At 59.3% G+C, this 9,984-nt stretch overlaps 1 protein-coding gene across 1 annotated transcript; it reads right to left on the reverse strand.

Annotated features, from left to right (window-relative positions):
- Positions 1 to 25: 25 nt before the first annotated feature.
- Positions 26 to 2,220, reverse strand: NKX2-6 (NK2 homeobox 6). The gene is made up of 2 exons (XM_075724198.1): positions 2,088 to 2,220; positions 26 to 618 (listed from the first exon to the last, which is right to left on the reverse strand). The coding sequence occupies exons 1-2, from the start codon at positions 2,218 to 2,220 to the stop codon at positions 26 to 28; spliced, it is 726 nt and encodes a 241-aa protein (XP_075580313.1).
- Between the last annotated feature and the right edge of the window lie 7,764 nt (positions 2,221 to 9,984).

Genomic DNA, 9,984 nt, shown 5'->3' on the forward strand with positions numbered 1-9,984 from the left:
CGGTGGTCCTGACGTCCTTGGCCATCTACCAAGCCCTGATCCCCGCTTGCACGGTGGCTTGCAAGCACCCGGGCTGGTGCTGAGCAGCGCCGGCCGTGGCCAAGCTCAGGTTCACGGCGGGGCTGCCGGAGGCGGCGTTGGGGGGCACGCCGGCGTAGCTCCCCCCGTAGCCAGCACCGTACGGGCTGCTGCTGTAGGCACTGTAGTAGGAGCTGTAGGAGTAAGCGCTGGCGGTGATGCTGTATGGGGCCGGGTAAGGCTGGGAGCCCCCCAGGCAGGGTTTGCCGTCCCGGACCAGCACGGGCACTGCCACCCTCCGCGGGGGCAGCGGGTGGGCAGCCAGCTCCAGGGATTTATCCTGCCTTTGCCTCTTGCATTTGTACCTCCGGTTTTGGAACCAGATTTTCACCTGCGTGGAGGTGAGCTTGAGCATGCTGGCGAGGTGCTCCCTTTCCGGAGCAGAGAGGTATTTCTGTTGCTTAAATCGCCGCTCCAGTTCGAACACCTGAGCTTGGGAGAATAAAACTCGGGGTTTTCTCCGCTGTCGCTGCTTGGGATGGTGGCAGGGCTCGGCTTTCTTCTCATCTGCCTCGAAAGGGTGGGCAAGCAAACATGTTCCTGCAGCGAGAAAAACCCAAAGCAAAGTGAGACGCGAGTCCAGTGAGGTGTGTTTCCGAAGAAGGGATCGAATTGGGAACGGGGACCCTTGGGTATAAGATGAAGTAGGGTTGACGATAAATTCAGTATGAACTTTCCTGTGATGTTTAACGGGAATTCAAGAACATTCCTTTTTTTTGGGTGGAATCAGGAGCCTGACTGTTATGTGAATTTTGGATAATGCCTCCCTTCGGTCCCCCCTAACGATGCCTGTGCTGGTGGGTGCTGCCACTGTGGCAGCCCCAGCCTGGAGGGGCACAGGGAAAGTGGGGTATGCGAGGGTTCGAGCACTCCAAAACACAAATCCCATTCCCCACTGCCCTGCTCCGGAGGGATGGGAGCAATTGCAGTCAGACCTCTGGCAGGAATTACCCCCAGCGCCCGAGGAAAGGGGAATCCTGCAGCGCTCCGAATTTAAGCAAAACCAGAAAAGCGAAAGGGCTGGGAACAAAGGAGGTAAACCTGTTAGATCTGAGAGAAGATGCAAAGTAGTTGGCTGGTGTTTTTTTTTTTTTTTTTCATTAGCTGGGTTTTCGTGCTGCAGGCGAGCTAGCCCGGGGTCTCGCCCAGCGATCGCTCCCCGGCTGGTGGGATGCGCTTGGGTACCCTGGCAGCCGCAGCAGGGGCTCGGGGAATTTGAGGGGGGTCCTGCGGGGAAATGGGGTGCTGGAGGGCTCCGTCTGCAGGTGTGAAGCCGACAGGGTCCTCGCGGGGCTCCTCTCACCCTCTCCAGCTCCCTAGCTCTGTATCCCAGTGCCGCCCAGTGCTCAGGCTCTGCTCCTACTGGTTTCTCCGTTTCTCCGCTCTGCAGCCGCCGGGCGTTGGGAAAACACGAGCGGAGGAAACTTGCTCGGCTTTTAGCGGCGGGGAGACGCGGGGCCCCGTCCGGTCCCCCCTCGGCGGCCGCTGCCCGGGGCCGGGCGTGCCTCGGCGCGGCGGTTCCCGTCCCATTGACGGAGCATCGAAACGGCGGCTTTGTGGCATCGAAAACGGTGGCGGTTTGGGCTTTTCGGCAGAAAAAAAAACCCCAAACCAAACCCCAAAACTAAAAAAAAATAAGCAGCTCTATGCACCCCGCTCCGGGCCGTTTCGTTTCCCCGAGGGCGGCGGGGGCACACGGGGCTGCGCCGGGGCTTGCGGGGCTGCCCGGAAAGTGCCCCAAACAACCGCAAAACCCCATGCCCTGGGGAAAAAAGGGGGAAAATAGGTGGGGGAAAAGGGGAGGAAAAAGGGGAGGAAAAAGGAGGAAACCGGCCACGGCCCGCGGCGGGGAACGGCGGCGCCGGCGGGATCGCGCTTGCAGGGTGCGAGGACGCAACGGGCGGCCCCGCTGCCCTCGGTTTTCCACCCCGGAGGAACGAAAGCGGCTCCCCGGCCCCCCCCCCGGCCCCCCCCGGCCCCGCAGAGCCCCGGCCCCGCGGGTCACTTACGCGGCGGCTCCGGTTCGTCCTCCCCGCCGGGGCTGCGGGCGGCGCGGGGGCCGGGGGCGGCGCGGGGTCCCCCGGCAGCGCCCGGCCGCTCCCGGCTGAGGATGTCCTTCACCGAGAAGGGGGTGGGCAGCATCTTCCGGGGCCGGGGGGGGCCGGGGGAGCCGCCGTGCCCGCGGCGGGGCTGTGCGCTCCGGACCCCGCTCCCCGGCTCTGCCGCTGCCGCCGGGCCAGGCACCACCCCCGGCGGGCTGGGGGGGTCCCAGGCTCGGGGGGGGGGGCAGGGGAAGGCGGGTCGGGCCCCGGGGGGGGCTTTCCCTGCCGCCCGGGGTGCTCTGGCCGGGCCAGGGCTCCCCATGCCCTCCCCCCCCCCGAGGAAGGAGCCAGACCCCTCCGCCTCCGTGTTTCCAAAACAAGGGGAAGCGAGAAGGGGGGGGTGGGGGGTGGTGAATTTGGGCTAAGCCGCAATAAAACAAATCGAGTCGATTTGAGCTCCATTAAGGTCACATTAGCGAGCGGCTTCGCGAGATAAGGGCTGATAAGGGGTGCAGACCACCAAGCTCCTGCGGGCTCGGGGGGGCGATGCTGCCAGAGCCCCCGCCAGCGTGGGCTGCCCACGGCCGGCAGCTCCGGGGCCCAGTTCCCTCCCAGTCTGTCCCAGTGCTGCCTTGGCGGGTGGGCACGCAGCTGGCAGACCCCCACCGGGGCATGGAGCGGGGCGCCAGGGCCCCCCGCATGGGTTTGGGGAGCGGGGCCGGGTTCTGGTAGCCCCGGGGGGCAGCGGGGAGGCCGTGGGGAGCCCCACCGGCCATGGGGTGATGCTGGGCCTTATCTGAGCCCGGGGACCGGCTATTTCAATTAAAATTCCTGGCCGGCCTCAGGGGCTGGTGTTTGCTGATAGCCCTGACAGAGCAGAGCTAGTTTTTGCCTGGGCTGGGTCGGTATCTCTCGCACCACCGAAATAGCCAAACCGGACTGTTAGGGGAGGCTGAATAAATAAACTACCCCAGTGCGGGCAAGGAAGCGCGGGGCTGGAAGAGGAGGGAAAATAAATACAGTGGCTTGGGGAGAAAAGCGCTCGCGGCTCCACGAGTCGGTCCTCATTTCTGCGTAATGCACGGGTTCGTTCCCGGCCCCCGTAGCCCGTTTCCAGCCCCGTGCGCCTTCATCCCTGCGCCATCCCTGCGCACAGTGCCTTATGTTCCAGCGTAAAGCAGGAATTGTGGCGGAATGCTGAGCTCGCCTTCCCCGGGGAGGGTTTCGCGGCGCGTAGCGATGCCTCCGCAGGCCCGCAGAGCAGCCCCCCTTCAGCATCTGCTAAATCCCTTTGGCGGGGGCAAAGCTCAGGCCCTGCTCAGGCCGTTTCTTTTGGGCTGCCCTCCCAAGGAGCACGCACGCTCCTCTGAGGTGGGTTCGAGTCGCGGCGTCCCTTGCTACGGGCCAGATCCCACTCTCTTTACACTTGGTAGGAGTGTGAACTTTTCAGTGTGACATTTGCACGCTGAAAGGATCCCTGGAGGTACTTTCTTTTTTTTTTTTTTTCCTTTTTTTAGGCTATTGCACTTGCTGCCCAGACCCTCAAATTTCTAATCCCGTGCAGGAACGACCCTGCAGCTCGCTCAAACCAGCCCAGGCTCCTCGGGCTGGAGCCTCCGGCCCGTGCCGGCCACGGCAGCGTGCTCCCCGCAGCCCTTCGCTGCGGTCCCCACGGCCAAGGTTAGCTCCCGCAAACCCATCCTACGGGTCCAGGGCTGTGCCCCGTTCGCAAAGCCCCTTCCCAGTCCCCGGCTGGATTCATTGCCACGTCTAAACGGCTTGTTTGGGACTCGAAACACCAAAAGGCGAGAGCAAACAGACAGTAACATTACACCTTGGCTTGTTGATGGTGGGAGGCAGCCGGCGCCAAGGTAAAATGCTTGGCTGGGATCGAGACGAGCAGGAAGGAATTGGGGTAAGTAGCTTTATCCGCCCCTAATGACTCGGTGCAGCAGAGATTAATGGAGAGGCCGGAGTTTGGCTTTTGGGACCTGCGGAGAGACGAGGCACTGCGTGGGTCGAGTTGGGGGAGAGTGAAGGAAAACGGAGCTTAACACAGGGCAGCTGGCAGCGGGGCAGGATTAGTGCCCCGCGCCGGCTGTGGGGCTGTGCTGGCTGCTCCCCATCCCACTCTGTGAGTCCCCACGGGCCGCATCCAGCCCTCCGCTCGCAGAGCAGCGATGGCCTCTGACGCGTCCAGAAGCTTGCATGAGGCTTGCAAATCATCTCCTCGAGTGCTCCCCTGCCAAAACCCGCTGCCCAGCCTGCCCAGCCCCAGCCCCAGCCCCACGCCCTGCCCCGTGCCCGGAAGCTTTCCCGGTGCCACGGACATCGGCGCTGGCAAGGGCTCAGGTCCTTCCCGCGGTGCCGGGGATGGACGGCGGCTCTCGGCTGCCGCGTTTTGGCAGCGAGAGGCCGCTGGGGGATTCGTGGGAAGAAGACTAAGAGGGTCTATCACAAGCGATCATAAATCATTGGCTTCTTTTTGACTGGCAAGTTAATTTGATTACAGCTCTCCAGGGACATTACTCCTCTTTTTAACTAGGTTAGATGAAATCAGGAGAAAGCAGCTTCTAGCCACTGTCGGGCGTTTAAACGGGAGGATTTCTATGCCAGCAGCACAACCACGGCTCCCAAAGTATCTGATTTCTGGCAGCTATCGCTGGCACGCATCAGAATCCCAATGCGATGTCGGAGAAGCATCCGAGGCCCTGGAAACCCGACTCTGGCTGCCGGGAGCTCGATGGGGCAGCCAGCCCTCCCAAGGCACTTCTGCCCAGCCAGAAGGTTTTGTTTTTAAAGTGCTTGAAGCGAGGGAGTAATAAGAATAGTGACTAATGGGAATATAATGGGAATAAAGGGAATAATGTGTGAGGTGGACGCATGAGGGGGTTGCAAGCACAGAGCACGTGTACAGACATCTCTCAGGAGTTTGCGAATGCTTTGATGCAGTTGAACTTAAAAGGTTTTCTATATCCTTTTCTTTTTCCCAGCTTTCTGGGAAACTTTCTGGACTTTGCGTCCTTTTTCGTCAGTGAAATAAAATAAAAAAGCAGCAAAAAATGGAAGTGATGGCAGAGAGCGAGCTGCAGGCAGGTGAGGGAAAGCAGATTCCCTCTCCAAGGCTCTCTAATAAACATTGGGGAGGGAAAAAAAAAAAAAAAAAGCAGAAAAATGTGCTGCTTTTCAGAATTCATGGGATAAAAATAACTTTGAATCTTTAGCAAGTTTTCCTGGAGAACCCGCTTTCTGCCTGGCTGCAGGACAAGGGCCACGTCTCTGCCGCACTGGCAGAGGCAGCGGGTGCGGGCAGGGTGCGGGCAGGGTGGGAGGACATCCCGACGTGACGAAGTGCAGGCAGTATGGGCACAAGCCTGAAATGCCAAAAATTGGGGCAGGCTGTCATCTCCTGCCTTCTATTTATCTCTTTTTTCCCCCAATTTTTGCCAGCTCTTACCCTTTTGAGGCAAGCCGGCACGTCCCTGGTGCTAAGCTCTGCTCCCGGCTGCTCTGTTGGGCTGGGCTTTGTCACCATTTTTATGTATTATTTCTGGATTTTTGGGGACCTGCTGAAATCATGGAATGCTTTGGGCTGGAAGGGCCCTTCAGAGCCCACCCAGCCCAGCCCCTGCAGTGCCAGGGACAGCTTTAACCAGCCCAGGGTGCTCACAGCCCCGTCCAGCCTGGCCTGGGATGTTCCCAGGGATGGGGCCTCCACCGCCTCTCTGGGCAACCTGTGCCAGTGCCTCACCACCCTCACTGTAAAGAATTTCTTCCATATAACTAGTCTGAATTCCCCTTCTTTTAGTTTAAAACCATTATTCCTTGTCCTGTCACCACAGGCCCTGCTAAAAGCTTGCCCCCCGCCTTCCTGCAGCCCCTGTCAGCGCTGCCAGGCCGCACTCAGGCCTCCCCGCAGCCCCCTCCTCTCCAGGCTGAGCACCCCCAGCCCCCCCAGCCTGGCCCCGCAGCAGAGGGGCTCCGGCCCTCAGGGCATTTCTGTGGCCTCCCCTGGCCCCGCTCCAGCAGCTCCATGTCCTTGTGCCGAGGGCCCCGAGCTGGGCGCAGGGCTGCAGGGGGGTCTGCCCAGAGCGGGGCAGAGGGGCAGAATCCCCTCCCTCGCCCCGCTGGCCACGCTGTGGGGATGCAGCCCAGGATGGGGTTGGCTTTCTGGGCTGCCAGCGCACGTTGCCGGCTCACATCCAGCTTTTCACCCCCCAGCACCCCCAAGTCCCTCTCCGCAGGGCTGCTCTCCACCCCTCCATCCCCCAGCCTGTGCTGACACCCGGGGTTGCCCCGTCCCAGGTGCAGGACCTCGCACTTGGCCTTGCTGCCCCTCCTGAGGGTCACAGGCGCCCACTTCTCCGGCTTGCCCATGTCCCTCTGGATGACATCCCGTCCCTCAGGCGTGCCAGCCGCCCCACTCAGCCCGGTGCCGTCGGCAAACGGGCTGAGGGCACGCTCGATCCACTAAGCCATTGATGAAGATATTAAACCATCAAGGGAATTAATCAAGAGGCTTAATCAAGGGGATTAAATGGCAAGAGGGTCTCTCAGCTACTGCTGCAGCAATATCTGCTAGCAGGAGAGGTTTTCTGTGGCAGGAGAAGTTTGGGATGCGCTTAAACCAAACCCCTGCAGCAGAGCCCTGGCCCAAACCATTGGACAGCAGTGCCCTCTGCTTGGACACTGGAGACGTGCAGCCTTGCTTCTCAACTCCAAAGCTAAGCACTGAAAGGGGAGGGGGAAAAACCCAGACCCCAAATGTCCCCCATGCTCCTTCACCCAGGCTGTTGAAGAGAAGAGGGTCAGCCGGGGAATGGGGCAGGAGCTGCTGAGGTTTGGGGGTTGGCTGTGTCACGCTCAGCAGGTAAAAGTAGTGGTCGGTGTTAAAAGTGCTCTCGCTGTCTCTGAAGTAGAGGAGTTATTTTTAAAATGGGATTATTTTGGTGAAACGTCATGAATAATTCAGTGTCCCCCAGTGCTGGCAGATGGAAGAAATCTGAACTCACAGAATGGCATTCCGGGTACTTGTCTGTCACTTTTTCTGACGAGGCAGCTGTAGGGAGCATCCTTCATCAAACCTTCGGGGCTGCCTGCGCCTTGTCCCTCGCGTTTCCGTGACGAAGGGTGCAATCCTCTGTTTGCAGCGGGCAGACAAATTTCTGCGTGTGCGCGCGTGTGCATGTGTTACAGCATCGGTGTGCAGGGCTGTGCTGGGGGATTGCCGGGGCCGGGGGCCGCGCCTGGGCTGAAGATGCTGAGCAAGGGCAGAGTCTCCCCGGGGAGGCTTCGCAGCCGTGGGGCTGCCCCTTCCCAGCATTTGGACTTGACCGTGTTAGGTTTATGGTCGGACTTACTGATCTTAAGGGTCTTTTCCAACCTAAATGATTTTGTGATTCTATACCTGGACATTTTGGCCAGGCCCTTCCTGCTTCTACCCTCTTTCCCTGCGGAAACAGGTCCGAAAGCAGCCGGGGTGCAGCCTTGCCCCATCCTGCTCTGCCCGTGGTGCCGCCTGGGTGGCTGTAGGGCGGATGGCCAAGGACTGGAATTTTCTCGTCTTCGGGCTTTCTGGGATTTAGCCAAACTCCTGGGGATGCTTTCGAGTCAGGGCTGGGCAGGAGGCGGCGGTGGGAGCGAGGAGAGGGCAGGGGGCAACCGGGGGCTGCTGGCGGGGCGAGGGTGGGTGCAGGCAGGCGGGGTGGGTGCTGCAGGGTGGGTGCTGCGGTGTGGCGAGGCCACGGAGCCCGCGGCCTTTGGTCGGCAGATGGCACAAGAACCGTGGCGGAGTGCCTTGGGCAGGGAGCAGAGCTGCTGGGAAAACGTACTTGGGGGAAAAAAAAAAAAAAAAAAATAATCAAAGTGCATCGCCCTGCAGCTCGCTGAGCAGTAATGGTAGAGCAGAGCGACCGACGCTGAGCCCTTCCAGCCTCCTCCACAGCTCCCAGCGAGTCCCGGCAGGAGCCCGCTCTCTCACCTGTCCCACCAGCAGCTCCCTTAGGGTCGGAGCATCCCAGCTCGTCCTCGGGCTTCCCGCAGCTGCGTCCTGCTGCTTCGCTGGGCAGCGAGACTGCAGAGCTCCTGGCTGGGTTATTCGGGAGGGAGCCGAGGGGTTATTTAGCCCCCCAGGAGCAGGGGGCCGAGGGGGCTTGTGAGCACGGTGGAAGCCAAAAAAACTACCTGCTAAGGCAAGGAAACTAGGGATGAGACGTGATGGCAAACGTATGGGGTGTTTGGGATGCAAACGCTCCTTGGGGAAGGGGGAATTTGGTCTGCGCCTCTTCGATGCTCAGCGTGCAGAGCGGCAGCCCGAATGCGGTGCGGAGCCGCCTAAGTGGGGTGTAAAATCCTCCACCGCCCGCCGAGCTGCACGGGAGAGCGGTTTGCAAAAGGTGTGCAGGATCGGGGAAAAGCTGAGCTCGGTTAGCCCCCGACCTCCCAATTTCACCTCCCCGCACCCCGAACCTCAACACCCTCGCTTAAAAAAAAGGGGGTTCCTCCTTCACCCCACGCTCTCCGTACGTCCCCCTCGCACGCTGCCCCGTGGTTTGCAAAGATCAAGCTCTGCGCAAGTGTTCTTTATTATTGGTTTTGACAGGCTCGGTTAAGTGGGCGGACGGGGCCTGGCAAACGTGCTGGGGTTTGCTTTCTGCTTTGGAACAACTGCGGGGCTCGCCACATCTGCTGGGTTTGTGTTTTGTTTTGTTTTGCTTTTTTTCTTGGTTTTTTTTTTTTTTTTAATGGGAGACATTTATTTAGATTGAAGAAAGTTTGCCTGGATACTGGGCCAAAAACGTAACTTAAAATATCTGGACTAAATAAGCTTCTAAAATAAGGAGATTTGCTTAATTTTTTTTTTTCTCTCTGATGTCATCCGTGGATGCCACACGCTGACATCCTAGGCATGATAATATTTAAATAAAACGCAGCCTCAAATAATTCACAGGGCAGGGGGAAATGCATCACGCATTATCAGCTATTACATGCCATAGATTTCCTATTTGTCAATCTACCCACCCTTAAAATATATAAACTGGCTGTGAGCAACTTCCTGAGCCGGAGTGAAATCCATGCTGAAGCAACTGGAGGTCAACCCGAGCAGCCCATTTGGTGCTCGCATTTGTGGTGTCCTCTTCGGGATTTTTTTTTTTTTAAAAAAAAAAAAAAAAAAAAAATCATGATTAATGGTACGACCATCAGCTCTGAGAGCGAGCTGTGTAATTTTCCGCTTTCAACTAAAAGGCTGCCAAAAAGGAAGAGCCTCCTTAAAAACACAGGGGTGTGAACTGTGCGTGGGGAGGGTTTGACCTCCTCCGTGGGACTTGGCCTGACGGCTGGCAGAGCTGGCGTCCCCGAGAGCCCAGTCCCAAAGCCGGACCCTGTCCTCCTCTTCCAGACGGAGGCAGCCGAGATGCCGGCAGGTCGCGGCCGTGCCCACGCTCCGCTTCTTGCACCGGCACAAATCCCCGGCGTTTGCGCCCGTCCCCCCTTGCTGCCTCTATTTGCACGGGGAGTAACATTTATTCCACTCCGATAGGATTTGCTCTCATCTGTTTTCACGTCACGGCAATAAATTTTGCCCTGGTTTGGCCTTTAAAAGTAACGGTGTTCTGCAGGCATCGAACAGCTACAGGCATCTGCTGCCAGCGGGCACCAGCATCACCCCCGCAGCTCCGCGGTGCTTGGGGCCAAGGGCAGCACGTTCGGTGCCCGCGCTGCGGTGTTTTCCGCCTGCGCCAACCCAAACCCTTTCTGGGCATCGCACGGATGCTCCTGGCTTTGTATAAAGATGGGATTTCCACGGTACCCACTCCCCTTGCGGCGCAGGCAGCCCCGCGCCGCGTTTCGCAGGAGCCTGCGC

The sequence above is a fragment of the Pelecanus crispus genome, chromosome 21 (assembly GCF_030463565.1).
Source record: "Pelecanus crispus isolate bPelCri1 chromosome 21, bPelCri1.pri, whole genome shotgun sequence".
NCBI classification, from domain to species: Eukaryota; Metazoa; Chordata; class Aves; order Pelecaniformes; family Pelecanidae; genus Pelecanus; species Pelecanus crispus.

Excerpts from the sequence above, each read along its gene's own strand:
- NKX2-6 (XM_075724198.1), bottom strand. The coding sequence starts at position 2,220 with ATGCTGCCCACCCCCTTCTCGGTGAAGGACATCCTCAGCCGGGAGCGG. Across the intron at positions 619-2,087 it reads GGACGAACCGGAGCCGCCGC|GAACATGTTTGCTTGCCCAC; the intron begins GTAAGTGACCCG and ends TTCTCGCTGCAG.